This window comes from Hyla sarda, chromosome 6 (assembly GCF_029499605.1).
Source record: "Hyla sarda isolate aHylSar1 chromosome 6, aHylSar1.hap1, whole genome shotgun sequence".
NCBI lineage: Eukaryota > Metazoa > Chordata > Amphibia > Anura > Hylidae > Hyla > Hyla sarda.
The window spans coordinates 252095477-252117803 of record NC_079194.1 but is presented as its reverse complement, the minus strand read 5'-3'; the positions used below and the strand labels follow the sequence as shown (position 1 = coordinate 252117803).

The 22327-nt window shown below is 42.5% G+C and overlaps 2 protein-coding genes across 3 annotated transcripts in view; both read left to right on the top strand.

Moving 5' to 3' along the window:
* Window positions 1-6212: 6212 nt before the first annotated feature.
* Window positions 6213-7985, top strand: LOC130277505 (posterior protein-like). The gene is made up of 2 exons (XM_056528181.1): window positions 6213-7736; window positions 7944-7985. Exons 1-2 carry the CDS (start codon window positions 6213-6215, stop codon window positions 7983-7985), a joined length of 1566 nt encoding a protein of 521 aa, XP_056384156.1.
* Window positions 7986-15087: 7102 nt separating this feature from the next.
* Window positions 15088-22327, top strand: part of CD151 (CD151 molecule (Raph blood group)) — a 78662-nt gene continuing 71422 nt past the window's right edge. Inside the window, exon 1 of one of the 2 annotated variants that reach the window (XM_056526921.1) lies at window positions 15088-15263. The gene's annotated coding sequence lies outside the window, so the exon portion shown is untranslated. The remainder of the gene's footprint in view (window positions 15264-22327) is intronic. The other variant, XM_056526923.1, reaches the window with a different exon arrangement.

Genomic DNA, 22327 nt, shown 5'->3' with positions numbered 1-22327 from the left:
GAATATAATACTACCACACACTGCGCCCTCTGAATATAATACTACCACACACTGTATCCTCTGAATATTATACTACCACACACTGTATCCTCTGAATAGAATACTACCACACACTGTATCCCCTGAATATACTACCACACACTGTATCCTCTTAATATAATACTACCACACACTGTATCCTCTGAATATAATACTACCACACACTGCGCCCTCTGAATATAATACTACCACACACTGTATCCTCTGAATATAATACTACCACACACTGTATCCTCTGAATATAATACTACCACACACTGTATCCCCTGAATATAATACTACTGTTACGCCGAGCGCTCCGGGTCCCCGCTCCTCCCCGGAGTGCTCGCAGCGTTCTCTCATTCGCAGCGCCCCGGTCAGACCTGCTGACCGGGTGCGCTGCGATATTACTCCCAGCCGGGATGCGATTCACAATGCGGGACGCGCCCGCTCGCGATGCGCATCTCGGCTCCCGTACCTGACCCGCTCCCCGTCTGTGTTGTCCCGGCGCGCGCGGCCCCGCTCCTTAGGGCGCGCGCGTGCGCCGGGTCTCTGCGATTTAAAGGGCCACTGCGCCACTGATTGGCGCAGCAGGCCTAATCAGTATCCTCACCTGTGCACTCCCCACTTATACCTCACTTCCCCTGCACTCCCTTGCCGGATCTTGTTGCCATTGTGCCAGTGAAAGCGTTTCCTTGTGTGTTCCTAGCCTGTGTTCCAGACCTCCTGCCGTTGCCCCTGACTACGATCCTTGCTGCCTGCCCTGACCTTCTGCTACGTCCGACCTTGCTTTTGTCTACTCCCTTGTACCGCGCTTATCTCAGCAGTCAGAGAGGTTGAGCCGTTGCCGGTGGATACGACCTGGTTGCTACCGCCGCTGCAAGACCATCCCGCTTTGCGGCGGGCTCTGGTGAATACCAGTAGCAACTTAGAACCGGTCCACCGACACGGTCCATGCCAATCCCTCTCTGGCACAGAGGATCCACCTCCAGCTAGCCGAATCGTGACAACTACCACACACTGTATCCTCTGAATATAATACTACCACACACTGCGCCCTCTGAATATAATACTACCACACACTGTATCCTCTGAATGCTACCACACACTGTATCCTCTGAATATAATACTACCACACACTGTATCCTCTGAATATAATACTACCACACACTGTATCCTCTGAATATAATACTATCACACACTGTATCCTCTGAATATAATACTACCACACACTGTATCCTCTGAATATAATACTACTACACACTGCCCCTCTAAATATAATACCGTCACACACTTCGCCCTCTGTATATAATACTTTCACACACTGTACCCCATCAATATAATACAGTGACATACTCTAGCCCATAAAAAGCCCCACATTATTGTGCCTCATCATGGCTACATTATAACCCCCTTTACTGTGTCAGAGATGATGAGGCACAATAATGGGGGTGATGAAGCAGAGATGATGAGGTACAATAATATGAAGGTTGTGGAGGTTAAAAGGCTGATATGATTCATGTCAGCCTTTTAACCCCCACATTATTGTGCCCCATCATGTCTGCATCATCACCCCCATTATTGTAATCATGTCTGCATTATCACCCCCATTATTGTCATAATGTCTGCACCATCACCTTATTATTGTCATCATGTCTGCATTATCACCCCCATTATTGTGAGTTATCATGACAGGCTGCACTGTGCATCTCCCCCAGACACCCATCAACAAAAGCCCCCCCCCCCCCCCCTCCGCACCGCTCCACAAATGGCTCACCAGGCAGGGGGTGCATTCCTCACCAACGTGGCGGTGTGCTGTGAAGGTGGCGGGGGTGCTGAGCGTCATGACCTGGACTGGTGGCAGCGGCTAGCTGCTTTAGTGTGGGGCTAAAGGGCTAGCTGCTTTGGGCCCCCAGGAATGACAGGGCCCAGTGCAGCTACCCCTTTTGCCCTGCATTAAAGACGCCCTGAGTAGTATCCTCATTAAACATTATCACTAAGAGCCATCTCAGTAAGTGAAAGCAAAGGTGGTTCTCTTAAACTGCCACTAGGGGGGGGTTATACATAACTTCTTTTAGCTCAAATTATTGACAATATACAGTACACACACATGCATAGACTGCTCCTAATGGCAGGACAATATACATCACCCCTTACTTTGGTGCTGTGGGCATTATAGGGGAGATTTATCAAAATCTGTGCAGAGGGAAAGAGGTTGCACAACCAATCAGATTGCTTTTTAATATTTTTCAGAGACCTTTTTAAAAATAAAAAAGCTATTTGGTGTGTTGCTATGGGCAATTGGTCAGCTTTACCTGTTTTTCCCGCTATAGTATACATACTATATAACAGACATACTATGAGATGTGTTCTGTTCATTGTAAGAATATGGCTAGGGGGATGGCTGTGAAAAGTTTGATACTGCAGGTGATGCACATGGCTGTTGTCCCTGGGAGTCTTCTCTGAATGTTGGCAACAATTCAATGGCAAACACTGTGGAGGGAGAATCTCTGGTTGGCGACGTATAGTACTGAGGCACTGTACGGGCCACATTCTGTCAGGCACAGGCTGTCAAGAAAATAGTGGGACAATCTGAAAGATTTTAAAGTGACCCCTCATGTTCCCTCTTATTAAGGGCGCCATTACACAGGGCGATCATCAGCCGAACAGGCCAGTATTGCCCTCTGTAATATGCCCAGCGATCAAATGATGAACTAGTAATTTTAATAGAGGATGTGTGGTCAGCACATGATCAGCAGACCTGAACCAGCCATCCAAGGATGACTACTGTAGTGCTGGCTGAAGGTAGTTGAGATTGGCACTCATTTATATGAATGGATTCACCCGCCTAAAAGGGCTCTAAGGCTTCTTCCACTCGTTACCTGAAAAGGGCGGCCATCAGCAGTTTTGGTGCCCCTTACCCAGCCTCCCCAATTATACCAGTATCTAAAGGGTTACTCCACTGAAAACATCTTATCCCCCATCCGAAAGTTGATCTCCGGGCTGGCAGCGGCGGCGTTCGGAACATGGAAGCTTGGAGCTTCACTGTTCGTGACCTCACGCCCCCTCCATTCATGTCTATGGGAGGGGATGTGATGGCCCATATATAGCCATCATGCCTCCTCCCATAAACATGAATAGTGGGAGTATGGCGGGAAAACTCAAAAGGGGATAAATCCCCCACCAATGAGACCTATTGTGTCCATTGGTGGCTCATTGTTGGAGCATTTATCAATGTGGGTGGACCAGCTATTACAACTCCTGGTACAGAGTGTCCCCGGTTATTTGAAGGACTCAGGAGATGGAGTCCAGAGCATGAAGATGGGGTCCGGAGCATGCATGGCTATCATGTGATGTGGTTTCCCTTTACACCACCATCCCATGGACGGTAGCCATGCATGCTTTGGACCACCATCTTAGTAATTATGGAGATTATACAGAAGAACTGTGTGAATTCACAAAAATGTCAGTTTGGTTTTTGATGTCTCAGAATTACTTTGTATTTGACCGTGAGTTCTTTTTGCAGAGAAGCGGAGTCTCGATGGGGGCTAGACACTCCCCATCGTTAGCAAATTTAACGATGTCCTACTGGGAATCCCAGATAATATTCTCTCACACCAATCCTTACTGTGCAAACATACAGTGGTACGGGAGATTCATCGATGATCTCCTTTTAATATGGGAGGGAGATGAATCTCTCGTGCCACTGTTTGTACAGTACATTAATCAAAATTCATACAATTTAAAATTTACCCATCACATGAATAAAAGTAAGATAACATTTTGTACCTGGAATTAAGTAGTGTAGTTGGAGAAATTATTACAGTGGCTACACATTGTTAACCAATCTCAGGAAATACAGTTTTGAGGGCCAACAGTAATCATCCAAAACATACAATAAAAGCCATACCGGTAGGTGAATTAACCCGTCTCAAAAGAAATTGTTCTAATAATGAAATATACAACATACAGTCAGACCAACTGATAAATAGATTGAAGGAAAGAGGGTACACAAATAAAACACTAAATAGAGCAAAAAAAGTAGTATCCAATAAAAATAGAACAGATCTTATCCAGGGAAGAACAAAAAAAAGGGAATTTGAAAATAAACCCACCTTAACTTTAACGTGTTCCCCTTATTTCAATAAAATCAAAAATGTAGGGGGAGATTTATCAAAGGATTTAGACTGGTTTTTCTTGTCTAAATTTGTCGCACAGAAAGTCGCAGTCTAAATATGTGCGACTTTTCTGCGACTTTTGCTCTAGAGGATTTTTAGAACATGATGCATTCTAGTCTATATTAGACTGAAATGCATTGAAAAATGCATTGGTGCTGAATTTATCAAAAGCGACTTTTCAGCGACAAGTCGCACAGGCTGAAAGTACGCAGAAATGTCAGACCATGTTGGAGCAGGTTTAAATATAGACTAAAGCATAGATCATGCAGTCTGTGCACAGAATTTATGAAGAGCCGTGCGCCATTTGATAAATTAGGCGCACAATAGACCGGCCAAACAGTTTTGGTCTATAGTTTGGTCTATATTGATGCGGGACATAGACAACTTTGATAAATATCCCCCGTAGTGTTGCGTCATTTACATATATTAAAACAAGATGAAATAGTGTCCAAAATACTGGAAAAGGGGTGCCACATAGTTTCAAAAAAAAGCCCCCACACTAAAAAATCATTTGTCGCCTAGTCTCGTAGAGGAGTCCCGATCAAATACAATTATGTGGCTTTCACAGAAGGGCTTTTACAAATGTGGACAAAATATGCCGCACTTGCAACTATGTGAAGGTGGTGAAGGAGTTTGAAAATACAGAGGGCAGCAAGAAATACGCAATTAAAAATTACATGAATTGCAATAGCAAGAATGTGGTCTATATAATCTAGTGTACACATTGCAAATTAAAATACATAGGTTACACTACTCGGAAATGAAAAATGCATCCTCTAGAACATCTAAATGATGTGGGAGCACTAACTAGAAATAAATCTGCTGCCTCCCTTCATTTCCAAACCATACATGGTAGTTGTTGCAGCCAACATTGGCCACACTAATATAATTTTGATGTGTTTTTATTATGGACTCAAATATATTGTAATGCAGTGGAATTTCATGGATGGAATGGGTGTAGGGTGTTGGCAGGACTGGCTCCAGGAATTGTGGTTGAGGCAAACAGCTGATTAGACAATCATTTGCTTTCATCCTGTTTAAAGCCATGCAATAAGCCTGGCACCTGAGTGATAAGAATGGAGGTGAGCTACAGTTCCTGTTACCTCCAATAATAATCCATAAAACCAGCCCCTGCGGTGCTGGATACAATGGACTGCAAATCATCCTGTCAGACCACCAAGGTGTGATTCTCAAGGAAACTTGGATATCTATCAACACAGTATGGGACAACAAAGAAGACCCCCCCCCCCCCCACTCAAGAAGACATCAAAAGGACAAGAACTGATTGCAATGCAAATAAACTGTAACTGTTCTGATTGGCCATGGAGATGTCTTGGGATGGGCAATGTATGGGTTATGTGTGTGGATGACTGCTATATATGTTTACTTATAGGATGATGAGAGAGAGAGCACTTCCTTCCCCCTTCCTTTTCACCTTCCCCTCTTCCTTGCACCCCTATCTCTTAATTAGTCAGGTTCCCCCTTTGTATTTATATGTATATGTGTAGCTTGTTATAAACCCCCATAAAGATCCAGTTAACCTCAATCAATTAGTAAGGCACCCCAAAACAAAGCAGTTTCTACATTTGGCACCCCAGATGGGACTGTGATTTAAAATTCCACAGAGGATCCACAGGAAAGGAATCTGCTTTGCTCCAAATTTTTAAGAGGAAAAGATCGAGGAACGAGGAATCTGGATCTTGGATACAAAGGAAATCCTGGTGAGTGTATTGTTTCATTTATGTTATTTGTAAGCTGATCCTAGCAAGTTTAGTGTAACTATTAATCAGGTTTTGTAGGACATTTTATTGGTAGTGATTAGTTATAGTTGTAAAGGAAGTGTGACTTGTTTTGTGTTTTTAGAAGTGAGTTTTACATTGGAGTAGGCCGAATATATGTTGTGTGAGACCATTGTTCTAGATAAGTTACTGGTCAGGTGAGGCCTAGGTTTTGCTTGTTGTTGTGGGAGTGGTTATATTGTTAGCTTTGTTCGTTGTATATTACTGTATTGTTAATATGGAATTTGTGGAGAAGTTTGTGGAGAAGCATGCCTCTGCTAAGTACCAGACATGTGCAGATGGATCTCTGGGAGATCAGTTTATGGCATTGAGGATGCAGTGCCAGGAGTATAATGGTAACATTGATTGTAAAAAGAATAGCAAGAAGTGGAAGAAAGAAAAGTTAGGTAATGAAATCTTATTGCTTATGAAAATTAAGGAGATAGCGGAAGAGAAGGAGACCAAGTGGCAGAATGAGAGGAGGCAGATGAAAGAGAGTTTAGATAAGATTGCAGAGTCTGTTCTTGAAATATCTGCAGAGTCCAGTAATGAATTGGGAAATTTAAAGGCAGAAATAGATGAATTAACCGAAAGAAACAAAGGGCTGGTGGAGTTGGCAGAGAGGTATGAGCTTAAGGTTGGCTCTAACAGGTCCCATTTATTGTCTTTAGAGAATAAGATTAGTCAGATGGGGGTGATGATAGCTGATTTAGAAGGGCAGCTGTCTAAAGCAAGATCCCAGCTAATCAGCCAAGAGCAGCACATCCGGTCCCTTACATTGCATAAATGTGGAGTAACAAATATCTGCACAATTTCCTCTATGGGTGGGGGCGAGGTAACAGGCATGGTAGCTGATAGTCCTCCAGCATTGACCATCCAGGACAGACTCCATTTGTGTAAAGTTATTGGAGACTGTAATACTAGCGAATCACCCATAACTTTATCCAATAGGTTTGAAGCTGTAGTGAGGCAGTATCACCTGGATAACAAAGATGCCTGGTCTCTGCTCCGAGCTTGGCTTCCAGGGCCACTGGCAGCGCAGTTAACATCTGCCCACATAGATGATGACTGTAGAGGTGCAGAATTCAGGAGGAAGGAGCTGCAGCGTGTTTTAGGTGGGCGAGACATTAGGGGTGAAGATGCCCTAAGAAAGTTGTGGTTCAGGCGATGTGATGATCCGGTCATGTTTTGTAATGATTATCTCTCCCTATATAAGTGTGTTTATAACTGCCCAGAAATGTCTCAGGATGATACCAATTTCCTCTATTCCATGGCAAATAGATGTAATGTAGATTACACCACGAGATTGGCGCTGAGAAATACCAGCTCCCATGAGAAATTTATCAATATTTTGAGGGACTGGTGTGAAGGGTCTGGAGACAGGAATGAGACACCTGAAAACATATCTGTTGTTTATAGACCTAGGAGGAAATGGTGGGTTAGATATTGTTACAAATGTGGGAGACCAGGACATATTAAAAGATATTGTGAGACATCTAATGTGTATCCTGAGCCTATAGACAATTCATCACAGCAGGAGGTTAGCAGCATTCAGCCAGAGGGGGAGAATACCACCCAGAATAAAGAGGTCACAGAAAGGTGTGAAGAGATGGGTGATATGGAGACTAACCCTGTTACATTTGCATCAAAATCCCCAACAAAACAGTGCCCTAATGTAAATGAAGAGACAAAGAAACAGAAAGACACATCCCCTTGTGAACAGCAAAAGGCAGGCAGTAATATCCCAATGTACAATCTATGGGTAAATCTGCCATTTTTACTATTCTTGAGTTGGTCACAGATTGCTCTACCCCTATTGATTAATAGCACAGCACAGTGTTATAATATGTGTTGGTAAACATTGAGGAACTTTGTGATATGGACATATTGGTATAGATATAAATGACAGAACTATATTTGTTTTACATGTGTGTTTTTGTATTCTAATTGTGTTTGTGTTTCCTTACAGACTGACCACCATTGCCATGTGATGTTGCAGCAAAGATACTAATCTCTATGCTTCTTCAACAGGTTATAAACTGAGACGTCAACAAATGAAACTGGTTATTCTAGTAAATAATCTAGTGTATTTGGCCAATTCACTAATTTAAAGTCCACGTGGTTTTATCAATGAGCTCAAGTGTAGAGGGTCAATTGTTTGCAAACAATTATTCAAAAATTTACATCCCATTGTGATGTGAAGGTGTTGTACTAACCTAGTGTTTTTATATAGGTGTATGTATGTCTGTTTTTGTTATGTCCTTTTCCAAACAGGTCACAGACTTCAATCATGAGCTGTAGATTGATAATTGAAATGTATAAAGAGCGACCACTACAAATCTGGGATTCCGGTGTGAATGATATAGAATTGATTAGACCTTTACTCAGAATTACCTAAAGATGCATCGTGAGATAGATAAAAGTTGAGTTAATCTATGATATATTTTATGTTGTCTGTTTATGTCCTGTTCATTGTGTATCTTGTGTCGGCATTGTGTTATTTCTTTTATGCTCCAGATGACCAGGAGTATGTTTTTTTTTTCTATTAAGCATATAATTTTGCTTTTGAAACAGCTGTGTTCATTGCTTAGATTATTATTATTTATTTTTTTTGCTTTTTCCCTAAAAATATTTCTCTTCCAATGCATTCTACCTTTTATTTTTTGATTGGTACCAATTTGTTTTTTTCTTTTGGTACCAAAGGGGCGTTAAAATGTTTATTGGTCCAAAAAAGTTAATTGGTGTTAAAGATTTTAATGATTTTTGTGAAACCTTTTTTCCATTTGCATGCATTCGGGTTATATATAAGGGAATTGGTGTAACAAGCCCAATCAGGGATAAAGCGAGTGCAGCCATTTCAGGAGTTTACCTTGCTTGTTAAATCTAGGAAATGTCTTCCTCCCTTTCAGTTATTTAGGGATATGTTTTAATGTTAGACTAGCAAGAAGGAACCCAGCTTGGATTTGGATATTAGATGCACAATGCATGGAGGAAACACCATATAGGCCATGAGTCACTACAATTTAGCTGTATTTTCAATGATATATAGGAATTTTGATATTATGGCATATATTATATTATACTGCTAAGAATCTGATACTGCTCTTGTTCTTTTGTTCCCAGGATCCTTTGTGAAGCAAAGACAAGATTGGCATGTGCTGGTTCCTGGATGTGTATATAAGTCATACATGTGATGGCAACTAAATGAATCCCTCTGTCGGTCTAAGATTTCTTCAAATAATCCTATTAACAATTAAAAAGCAATGGTCTATCTACTGGTCACCAAGAGAGATCAGCTGGTGCAAACATGGCAAATTACATTCAATGGAAAGTGCCAAAACATGATGTCATGGAACATATACCCATAAACTTAATTTGTTCAAAGAAATGAGAAACCCGATGGATACAGTTTCAGCTTATGAGTTTGTTTTATACATGTAATCATGATATTGCCTTTTACTATTATGTATCTGTCAATGACACAGGTAGCTGTGTGTATAGGGGAACATGATATTTTATATAATTTATGTTGTTGGATACCCATTGATAGGAGTGTGAATGTGAGTGAATGGTGCAATGTTCATTTATGCCCAGTCTCTTCAAAATTGTTACCTCTACCAGTATGGCCCTGAGGAGGATCCAGAAGCTAAATGGACTTTTGTAATCTAGAGGACTGTGCAGAAGACTGTGGACTTCATTTTGGGTGTGGCCCAAGTGTTTGTGTGCCATTCAGGCCCAAAGGGGCGTATGTTGCAGCCAACATTGGCCACACTAATATAATTTTGATGTGTTTTTATTATGGACTCAAATATATTGTAATGCAGTGGAATTTCATGGATGGAATGGGTGTAGGGTGTTGGCAGGACTGGCTCCAGGAATTGTGGTTGAGGCAAACAGCTGATTAGACAATCATTTGCTTTCATCCTGTTTAAAGCCATGCAATAAGCCTGGCACCTGAGTGATAAGAATGGAGGTGAGCTACAGTTCCTGTTACCTCCAATAATAATCCATAAAACCAGCCCCTGCGGTGCTGGATACAATGGACTGCAAATCATCCTGTCAGACCACCAAGGTGTGATTCTCAAGGAAACTTGGATATCTATCAACACAGTATGGGACAACAAAGAAGACCCCCCCCCCCCCCACTCAAGAAGACATCAAAAGGACAAGAACTGATTGCAATGCAAATAAACTGTAACTGTTCTGATTGGCCATGGAGATGTCTTGGGATGGGCAATGTATGGGTTATGTGTGTGGATGACTGCTATATATGTTTACTTATAGGATGATGAGAGAGAGAGCACTTCCTTCCCCCTTCCTTTTCACCTTCCCCTCTTCCTTGCACCCCTATCTCTTAATTAGTCAGGTTCCCCCTTTGTATTTATATGTATATGTGTAGCTTGTTATAAACCCCCATAAAGATCCAGTTAACCTCAATCAATTAGTAAGGCACCCCAAAAACAAAGCAGTTTCTACAGTAGTAATATATCAGGATTTAAAATATATGGCATTGAGTTGGTTAAACTGGACATAAGGCAAGCCTTCTGGCAATTCACTCTCGGCACACGTGCCCCGTTTGGCATGAATGTAAGACGTGAATTGTTGCTCCATTATTGATGTAACATTCATATTAGAAAATTGAATGAGAAATTTAACGATTACCTATTATGGATGAAAATTTTTTGTTACTGGGCATATGGTGTTGAATACAGTGTTGTTATCATTTTATAACACCTCCTTTTTTAACTTTAAGGACAACTGCAGCGGAATTACATGTATCCCCTATCCACAGGATAGGGGATAAGTGTTTGATCGCGGGGGGTCCGACCGCTGGGACCCCCCTCGATCTCCCTAACGGGGCGCCGGCATAAGCGCCCATGGTGACGTAGTGTCGACCTAGAGGTCGACGGTGACGCCCCTACTCCTCCCCGTCCCCATACAGTTCTATGGGAGATGCGGGGAGGCATGAACGTCATGCTGCGGCTGGCACGCCCCCTGCACGGGAGAGCCTCGGCCCTGTACAGGAGATCGCCGGGGGCCCCAGAGTTCGGACCCCCCCACGATCAAACACTTATCCCCTATCTTGAGGATAGGGGATAAGTGTTTGTACCGCTGCAGATGTCCTTTAAGTGTGTGTTTGAAAGGAAACAAAGTCGTTACCCGGTCATGAGGTCTCACGGGCAAGTACCTGAACGGGGTGGAGGTAATTAATTACTCCTCACCTGTGTAGGTACGAATAAAAACCCTTGCCTGCCAGACCCATGACGTCACTGAGGAAGAGCGCGCATGCGCTTGAAACACGTATGACTATGGAGGGAGTCGGTTTTACTGTGTGATGTTTGTTGATTTCTGATATGGAGAAAATAAAGCTGCAAAACTTACATCTTGTGCCAGATCATCGTTTGTTCTTCAGTATGGCGGGCATATTTACCAGTCATCGGGCTCGGAGCGGAGTTTGGATAGGGGATAAGATGTTTTCTGCGGAGTACCTCTTTAAGGAAGAATAATACTGTCACTCAATGACCACTACCATTACTATTACATAATGATTGGATAATAATACCATACTGAATAAAAACTACTGTATACAGACCAATATCCCCCATACAGAGCCCATATAGGGGTGATCCCGGCTGTACACAGATGCTGCGGGCATTCAGTGACTCACAAGTGGTGTCTTCTTGGAATTGTTCTATTCCCTTTTCTTCTGTATCAGGCTCAGACCGCAATGAAGTCTTCTTCCAAACATGACTCTCCACCTAGCACCGTCTGTTTGTGCAGGCGCCCACAATTTGTGGAATGTCCGCACAGAGATTCTCCATGTGGACATAGTGTAAACATAGCCTTAGGCTCTGCACTTTTCCACCACATTTCACACCTTTTTTCTACCCTCAGTGCCCCAAACAATGCCTCCCTAGGTGCCATGCATAGTACAAGAGAATAGCTAAGTGTGTTGGAATTTCCTCTTCACTATTATGCTTAGGTAGGTACTTAATGCACCCAGTAATGCTCCCAGGTAGGTTATGGACCCAGAAATGCTCTAAGGTGGAAAATGCACCAATAGGTAGGTAATGCCCCCAGTAGGTAGTAGGTAATACCTCCAGTAAGTAGATAAGTAATTCCTCTAATAGGTAAGTAGGTAATGCCCCCAGTAGGTAGGCAGGTAATACTCCCAGTGGGATGCCCCAAGAAAGAAGAAAATGCCCCTAGTAGGTAGTAGGTAATGCCTCCAGTAGGTAGGTAGCAGATAATTTTCCCAGTAAGTAGGTAGGCCATGCCCCCAGGTAAGCAGGTAATTTCACCAATAGGAAGGTAGGTAGGCAGTGCCCTGAGTAGGTTGGTAATGCCCTCAGATATTACATATGCTATTGGTGTAATGTAGGAACAGAGCATGGGTACTCACTGTACTGAAAGGAGTACTGCAGCCATGGAACACTTATCACCTATCCACAATATAGGGGATAAGTGTCTGATCACAGGGGGGGGGGGGGGGTCCGAACTTTGGGACCCCCAGCAATCTCCTGCATGGGGCTGCGGTTCTCCCAATGCAGGAGGTGTGTTGGCCGACATGCCCCCTCCATGTGTCTCTATGCCTTCCCGCCTCTCCCATAGAGCTGAATGGAGGGTGTGTGTCTGTCGACCTCTTAGTGATGTTGATGACACAAACGATCAGACACTTATCCCCATCATGAACATAGGGGATAAGTGTAAATGAAACGGTCACCAAGAATGTGCTTGTGAAGACACACTGTGCACTAGGGCTTCACAAATATATTCTAGGCTTACCTTTAGTGGCACCTTAGGCTAGTTTACACTTACACAATCAAGCTTTATAATACTCTCGAGAGTCAGACTGACAGTCGGGGAGCGGAGCCTGGGGTCCACTCTGCTCCGGCCGCACGGCCTCTTTCTGCCTACATCCCGCAGTTGATTAACAGGCAGTTGATTCACTTACTTATAATTTAGACTTAAAGCGCAACTGTCATGACATTTTGGTGCAATAACCTGCACACAGCCTTTGTACTGTGTGCAGGTGGTGGGTATAACAATGTTTTTACCTACCCCCACACCTACCCCGTATGTCAGCGCTGGGACCTCTGTGTGATTGACACACAGGTCCCAGCGCATGCGCCCTTCAGCTAGTCTAACCTGCGCGCTGCTGTGTGTCATCCAGCAAGCGCTCGCTCCCACCGCCGTCTTTCTCCTCAGTGCGCCTGCGCAGTGCTAGGTTCAGAGAGCGCGCTTCCTCTCTGTACCTAGTATCGAGAACTAACCTGATTGCGCGCTGCTCTGCGCAGGCGCACTGAGGAGGAAGACTGCAGTGGGAGCGAGCGCTTGCTGGATGACACACAGCAGCGTGCAGGTTAGGTTAGCTGAAGGGCGCGTGCGCTGGGACCTGTGTGTCAATCACACAGAGTTCCCAGCTCGAACACACGGGGTAGGCGTGGCGGCGGCGGAGCATCGTGCACCTCGCGCCACGCCTATCCGACTGTCAGTGGCTTTGAATAAAAGCCTTTTTTGCAGTCATGAAAGCCGCCAAATTTCAGGTAAAAACATTGCTATAACCACCACCTGCACACAGTACAAAGGCTGTGTGCAGGTTATTGCACCAAGATGTCATGACAGTTGCGCTTTCAGATATGAGACTTGAAGATATCCCACAATGACTAGGGTTCTGACAAGGTCCAATGACTATAACCACCAGGGCTTGACTCACCACTGTTCGGGGAACACACAGAATGGCGGGGCTGTCTTAATTCAGACTTTTCCTCAGGTTGCCCTCTGGAGTCACCACACACGTCTTCCACCTCCTTTCCACACTGCAGCTCAGACTAAAACTGGTCTTAGACTCAGGAAACTTCCCCCCATACACTATATATTGGAGAATTTAGGAGTTCCCATTGGGCAGTCAGGGTCACCTGATTATCACTGCATCTCCCCCTTAAAGGTACAGTACATAAATAACATAATGAATACAGTAAATATGGTGGATACATTAAAGTGCTAGAACATAATAAACATTATAACAGTGGGCCCAATACAAGAGCAGCAGGCATGCCCGAGGAGATCCGCAGCCCCCAGGACATCCTGTTCTCTTACATGGAAACACAACCTCTTAAAGATGGAAGTCTTGACATAGATGTGAAGGTAGACTAAGTCAGCGGGGTCTGTTGGGCAGCCTTGGTATCCTCCATATGCTAGATACAGCATTGGCTGCATTGTGGCCTCTGTAAGCCATGATATAGTGCCTGACCATCACTTCATACCCATTGACTCACATTGTGGTCCTTTGGCTTCTGCAGAGGCATATTTCCCAAATGACCCTCTTGAGGGGGACAGTCCCTACTTTTGAGCCAAGTCCCTCTGTTCCTCTCCTTAAAGGGGTACTCCGGTGGAAAACAATTTATTTTAAATCAACTGGTGCCAGAAAGTTAAACAGATTGAACAGTACTTATCAGCTTCTGTTTACCACAGAGAAAGTTTCCTCTTTCAATTTCTTTTGTCTGACCACAGTGCTCTCTGCTGACACCTCTGTCCATGTCAGGAACTGTCCAGAGCAGGAGAGGTTTGCTATGGGGATTTGCTCCTACTCTGGACAGTTCCTGACATGGACAGAGGTGTCACCAGAGAGCACTGTGGTCAGACATAAAATAATTTCAAAAAGAAAAAAACTTTCTCTGTTGTAAACAGCAACTGATAAGTACTGGAAGCATTAAGATTTTTTATAGAAATAATTTGCAAATCTGTTTAACTTTCTGGCACCAGTTGATTTATAATAAATTATTTTCCACCGGAGTACCCCTTTAAATGCCCCTCTTTTTTTAACATAATTTATTAATGTAGCTTTACAGTGCGGTTTGTCATGAGTCTCTTACCTAAGGTAAGCAGTGAGGGCTCTCAGGAACATCTGTATAGCTTTTTCAGAAGTGTCTCGATAGAATATTAAACTACTTGACATAAGTAGAGAACTCACATCAGACTTACGTAGTTGTTGTCATTGTTTATCCTGGCCCCTGTTTATTACAGGACAATTAGAACAATAGACGCTCCTATGGGTGCAGTACCGCCAGCTAGCAGTAGGTGTCGCCCAATCTAAACTCCGCTGCACACGAGTCACAGCAGGGTTACGGCCGCGGCGGGTGTGGTTTGGGAGTCACTGCTGTCTGTCCTTCCTCTGTCTTCGGGGTTGTCCGGCTCTCAGTGTCCGGAGGATCTGCTCGGGGATTTGGGAGATCTGCACCCGCTGTCAGACTTGATCCTGTGGCCTTAGCTAAGCGGAGAGACTCGGGTGAGTGCGGGGCTTTGTGTAGAGCGGGCGGTGTGAGACTGGAGGGGCTCATTATAGGAACTGGGATATATGTGTATATAGGACTGTATACAGGAGCTGGGATATATGTGTATATAGGACTGTATACAGGGGCTGGGGTACATGTGTATATAGGACTGTATACAGGAGCTGGGATATATGTGTATATAGGACTGTATACAGGAGCTGGGATATATGTGTATATAGGACTGTATACAGGAGCTGGGGTACATGTGTATATAGGACTGTATACAGGAGCTGGGGTACATGTGTGTATATAGGACTATACAGGAGCTGGGGTACATGTTTATATAATGTACTGTATACAGGAGCTGGGGTACATGTGTATATAATGTCCTGTATACAGGAGCTGGGGTACATGTGTATATAGGACTGTATACAGGAGCTGGGGTACATGTGTATATAATGTCCTGTATACAGGAGCTGGGGTACATGTGTATATAGGACTGTATACAGGAGCTGGGGTACATGTGTATATAATGTACTGTATACAGGAGCTGGGGTACATGTATATATAATGTACTGTATACAGGAGCTGGGATATATGTGTATATAGGACTGTATACAGGAGCTGGGGTACATGTGTATATAATGTACTGTATACAGGAGCTGGGGTACATGTGTATATAGGACTGTATACAGGAGCTGGGGTACATGTGTATATAATGTACTGTATACAGGAGCTGGGGTACATGTGTATATAATGTACTGTATACAAGAGCTGGGGTACATGTTTATATAATGTACTGTATACAGGAGCTGGGATATATGTGTATATAGGACTGTATACAGGAGCTGGGGTACATGTGTATATAATGTACTGTATACAGGAGCTGGGGTACATGTGTATATAGGACTGTATACAGGAGCTGGGGTACATGTGTATATAATGTACTGTATACAGGAGCTGGGGTACATGTGTATATAATGTACTGTATACAGGAGCTGGGGTACATGTTTATATAATGTACTGTATACAGGAGCTGGGGTACATGTGTATATAATGTACTGTATACAGGAGCTGGGATAGATGTGTATATAGGACTGTATACAGGAGCTGGGGTACATGTGTATATAGGACTGTATACAGGAGCTGGGGTACATGTGTATATAGGACTGTATACAGGAGCTGGGGTACATGTGTATATTGGACTGTATACAGGAGCTGGGGTACATGTGTATATAGGACTGTATACAGGAGCTGGGGTACATGTGTATATAGGACTGTATACAGGAGCTGGGGTACATGTGTATATAGGACTGTATACAGGAGCTGGGGTACATGTGTATATAGGACTGTATACAGGAGCTGGGGTACATGTGTATATAGGACTGTATACAGGAGCTGGGGTACATGTGTATATAATGTACTGTATACAGGAGCTGGGATAGATGTGTATATAGGACTGTATACAGGAGCTGGGATAGATGTGTATATAGGACTGTATACAGGAGCTGGGGTACATGTGTATATAGGACTGTATACAGGAGCTGGGGTACATGTGTATATTGGACTGTATACAGGAGCTGGGGTACATGTGTATATAGGACTGTATACAGGAGCTGGGGTACATGTGTATATAGGACTGTATACAGGAGCTGGGATATATGTGTATATAGGACTGTATACAGGAGCTGGGGTACATGTGTGTGTATATAATGTACTGTATACAGGAGCTGGGGTACATGTGTATATAATGTCCTGTATACAGGAGCTGGGGTATATACATATAGTACTGTATACAGGAGCTGGGGTATATACATATAGTACTGTATACAGGAGCTGGGGTATATACATATAGTACTGTATACAGGAGCTGGGGTACATGTGTATATAATGTCCTGTATACAGGAGCTGGGATATATACATATAGGACTGTATACAGGAGCTGGGGTACATGTGTATATAATGTACTGTATACAGGAGCTGGGGTACATGTGTATATATAATGTACTGTATACAGGAGCTGGGTTAGATGTGTGTATATATAATGTATTGTATACAGGAGCTGGGGTAGATGTGTGTGTATATATAATGTCCTGTATACAGGAGCTGGGTATATACATATAGTACTGTATACAGGAGCTGGGGTACATGTATATATAATGTACTGTATACAGGAGCTGGGGTACATGTGTATATATAATGTACTGTATACAGGAGCTGGTGTATATACATATAGTACTGTATACAGGAGCTGGTGTATATACATATAGTACTGTATACAGGAGCTGGGGTACATGTATATATAATGTACTGTATACAGGAGCTGGGGTACATGTGTATATAATGTACTGTATACAGGAGCTGGGGTACATGTATATATAATGTACTGTATACAGGAGCTGGGGTACATGTGTATATAATGTACTGTATACAGGAGCTGGGGTACATGTGTGTATATAGGACTATACAGGAGCTGGGGTACATGTTTATATAATGTACTGTATACAGGAGCTGGGGTACATGTGTATATAGGACTGTATACAGGAGCTGGGGTACATGTGTATATAATGTACTGTATACAGGAGCTGGGGTACATGTATATATAATGTACTGTATACAGGAGCTGGGGTACATGTGTATATAATGTACTGTATACAGGAGCTGGGGTACATGTGTGTATATAGGACTATACAGGAGCTGGGGTACATGTGTATATAATGTACTGTATACAGGAGCTGGGGTACATGTGTATATAGGACTGTATACAGGAGCTGGGGTACATGTGTATATAATGTACTGTATACAGGAGCTGGGGTACATGTGTATATAATGTACTGTATACAAGAGCTGGGGTACATGTTTATATAATGTACTGTATACAGGAGCTGGGATATATGTGTATATAGGACTGTATACAGGAGCTGGGGTACATGTGTATATAATGTACTGTATACAGGAGCTGGGGTACATGTGTATATAGGACTGTATACAGGAGCTGGGGTACATGTGTATATAATGTACTGTATACAGGAGCTGGGGTACATGTGTATATAATGTACTGTATACAGGAGCTGGGGTACATGTTTATATAATGTACTGTATACAGGAGCTGGGGTACATGTGTATATAATGTACTGTATACAGGAGCTGGGATAGATGTGTATATAGGACTGTATACAGGAGCTGGGGTACATGTGTATATAGGACTGTATACAGGAGCTGGGGTACATGTGTATATAGGACTGTATACAGGAGCTGGGGTACATGTGTATATTGGACTGTATACAGGAGCTGGGGTACATGTGTATATAGGACTGTATACAGGAGCTGGGGTACATGTGTATATAGGACTGTATACAGGAGCTGGGGTACATGTGTATATAGGACTGTATACAGGAGCTGGGGTACATGTGTATATAGGACTGTATACAGGAGCTGGGGTACATGTGTATATAGGACTGTATACAGGAGCTGGGGTACATGTGTATATAATGTACTGTATACAGGAGCTGGGATAGATGTGTATATAGGACTGTATACAGGAGCTGGGATAGATGTGTATATAGGACTGTATACAGGAGCTGGGGTACATGTGTATATAGGACTGTATACAGGAGCTGGGGTACATGTGTATATTGGACTGTATACAGGAGCTGGGGTACATGTGTATATAGGACTGTATACAGGAGCTGGGGTACATGTGTATATAGGACTGTATACAGGAGCTGGGATATATGTGTATATAGGACTGTATACAGGAGCTGGGGTACATGTGTGTGTATATAATGTACTGTATACAGGAGCTGGGGTACATGTGTATATAATGTCCTGTATACAGGAGCTGGGGTATATACATATAGTACTGTATACAGGAGCTGGGGTATATACATATAGTACTGTATACAGGAGCTGGGGTATATACATATAGTACTGTATACAGGAGCTGGGGTACATGTGTATATAATGTCCTGTATACAGGAGCTGGGATATATACATATAGGACTGTATACAGGAGCTGGGGTACATGTGTATATAATGTACTGTATACAGGAGCTGGGGTACATGTGTATATATAATGTACTGTATACAGGAGCTGGGTTAGATGTGTGTATATATAATGTATTGTATACAGGAGCTGGGGTAGATGTGTGTGTATATATAATGTCCTGTATACAGGAGCTGGGTATATACATATAGTACTGTATACAGGAGCTGGGGTACATGTATATATAATGTACTGTATACAGGAGCTGGGGTACATGTGTATATATAATGTACTGTATACAGGAGCTGGTGTATATACATATAGTACTGTATACAGGAGCTGGTGTATATACATATAGTACTGTATACAGGAGCTGGGGTACATGTATATATAATGTACTGTATACAGGAGCTGGGGTACATGTGTATATAATGTACTGTATACAGGAGCTGGGGTACATGTATATATAATGTACTGTATACAGGAGCTGGGGTACATGTGTATATAATGTACTGTATACAGGAGCTGGGGTACATGTGTGTATATAGGACTATACAGGAGCTGGGGTACATGTTTATATAATGTACTGTATACAGGAGCTGGGGTACATGTGTATATAATGTCCTGTATACAGGAGCTGGGGTACATGTGTATATAGGACTGTATACAGGAGCTGGGGTACATGTGTATATAATGTACTGTATACAGGAGCTGGGGTACATGTATATATAATGTACTGTATACAGGAGCTGGGATATATGTGTATATAGGACTGTATACAGGAGCTGGGGTACATGTGTATATAATGTACTGTATACAGGAGCTGGGGTACATGTGTATATAGGACTGTATACAGGAGCTGGGGTACATGTGTATATAATGTACTGTATACAGGAGCTGGGGTACATGTGTATATAATGTACTGTATACAGGAGCTGGGGTACATGTTTATATAATGTACTGTATACAGGAGCTGGGATATATGTGTATATAGGACTGTATACAGGAGCTGGGGTACATGTGTATATAATGTACTGTATACAGGAGCTGGGGTACATGTGTATATAGGACTGTATACAGGAGCTGGGGTACATGTGTATATAATGTACTGTATACAGGAGCTGGGGTACATGTGTATATAATGTACTGTATACAGGAGCTGGGGTACATGTTTATATAATGTACTGTATACAGGAGCTGGGGTACATGTGTATATAATGTACTGTATACAGGAGCTGGGATAGATGTGTATATAGGACTGTATACAGGAGCTGGGGTACATGTGTATATAGGACTGTATACAGGAGCTGGGGTACATGTGTATATTGGACTGTATACAGGAGCTGGGGTACATGTGTATATAGGACTGTATACAGGAGCTGGGGTACATGTGTATATAGGACTGTATACAGGAGCTGGGATATATGTGTATATAGGACTGTATACAGGAGCTGGGGTACATGTGTGTGTATATAATGTACTGTATACAGGAGCTGGGGTACATGTGTATATAATGTCCTGTATACAGGAGCTGGGGTATATACATATAGTACTGTATACAGGAGCTGGGGTATATACATATAGTACTGTATACAGGAGCTGGGGTATATACATATAGTACTGTATACAGGAGCTGGGGTACATGTGTATATAATGTCCTGTATACAGGAGCTGGGATATATACATATAGGACTGTATACAGGAGCTGGGGTACATGTGTATATAATGTACTGTATACAGGAGCTGGGGTACATGTGTATATATAATGTACTGTATACAGGAGCTGGGTTAGATGTGTGTATATATAATGTATTGTATACAGGAGCTGGGGTAGATGTGTGTGTATATATAATGTCCTGTATACAGGAGCTGGGTATATACATATAGTACTGTATACAGGAGCTGGGGTACATGTATATATAATGTACTGTATACAGGAGCTGGGGTACATGTGTATATATAATGTACTGTATACAGGAGCTGGTGTATATACATATAGTACTGTATACAGGAGCTGGTGTATATACATATAGTACTGTATACAGGAGCTGGGGTACATGTATATATAATGTACTGTATACAGGAGCTGGGGTACATGTGTATATAATGTACTGTATACAGGAGCTGGGGTACATGTATATATAATGTACTGTATACAGGAGCTGGGGTACATGTGTATATAATGTACTGTATACAGGAGCTGGTGTATATACACATAGTACTGTATACAGGAGCTGGTGTATATACACATAGTACTGTATACAGGCGCTGGGGTACATGTATATATAATGTACTGTATACAGGAGCTGGGGTATATACATATAGTACTGTATACAGGAGCTGGGGTATATACATATAGTACTGTATACGGGAGCTGGGGTATATACATATAGTACTGTATACGGGAGCTGGGGTATATACATATAGTACTGTATACGGGAGCTGGGGTATATACATAGTACTGTATACGGGAGCTGGGGTATATACATAGTACTGTATACGGGAGCTGGGGTATATACATATAGTACTGTATACGGGAGCTGGTGTATATACATATAGTACTGTATACAGGAGCTGGTGTATATACATATAGTACTGTATACAGGAGCTGGTGTATATACATATAGTACTGTATACGGGAGCTGGGGTATATACATATAGTACTGTATACGGGAGCTGGAGTATATACATATAGTACTGTATACGGGAGATGGGGTACATGTATATATAATGTACTGTATACAGGAGCTGGTGTATATACATATAGTACTGTATACAGGACCGGGGAACATATATAGAGCATACTGTATAGAGGAGCTGGTGTATATAAACATAGTACTGTATACAGGAGCTGGTGTGTATATATAGTACGGTATACAGGAGCTGAGATATATATAGTACTCTAAATAGGAGCTGGGGTGTATATAGAACTGCATACAGGAGCTGGGATATATATATATATATATATATATATATATATATTACTGTATACAGGAGCTGGGGTATATACATACATATAGTACTGTATACAGGAACTGGTGAGTATATATATATATATATATATATATATATATATATATATGTGTGTGTATA

Coding starts and splice junctions, on each gene's coding strand:
- LOC130277505 (XM_056528181.1), top strand. CDS start 6,213: ATGGAATTTGTGGAGAAGTTTGTGGAGAAGCATGCCTCTGCTAAGTAC. Junction 7,737..7,943: donor TCCCAATGTACAATCTATGG/GTAAATCTGCCA, acceptor GTTTCCTTACAG/ACTGACCACCATTGCCATGT.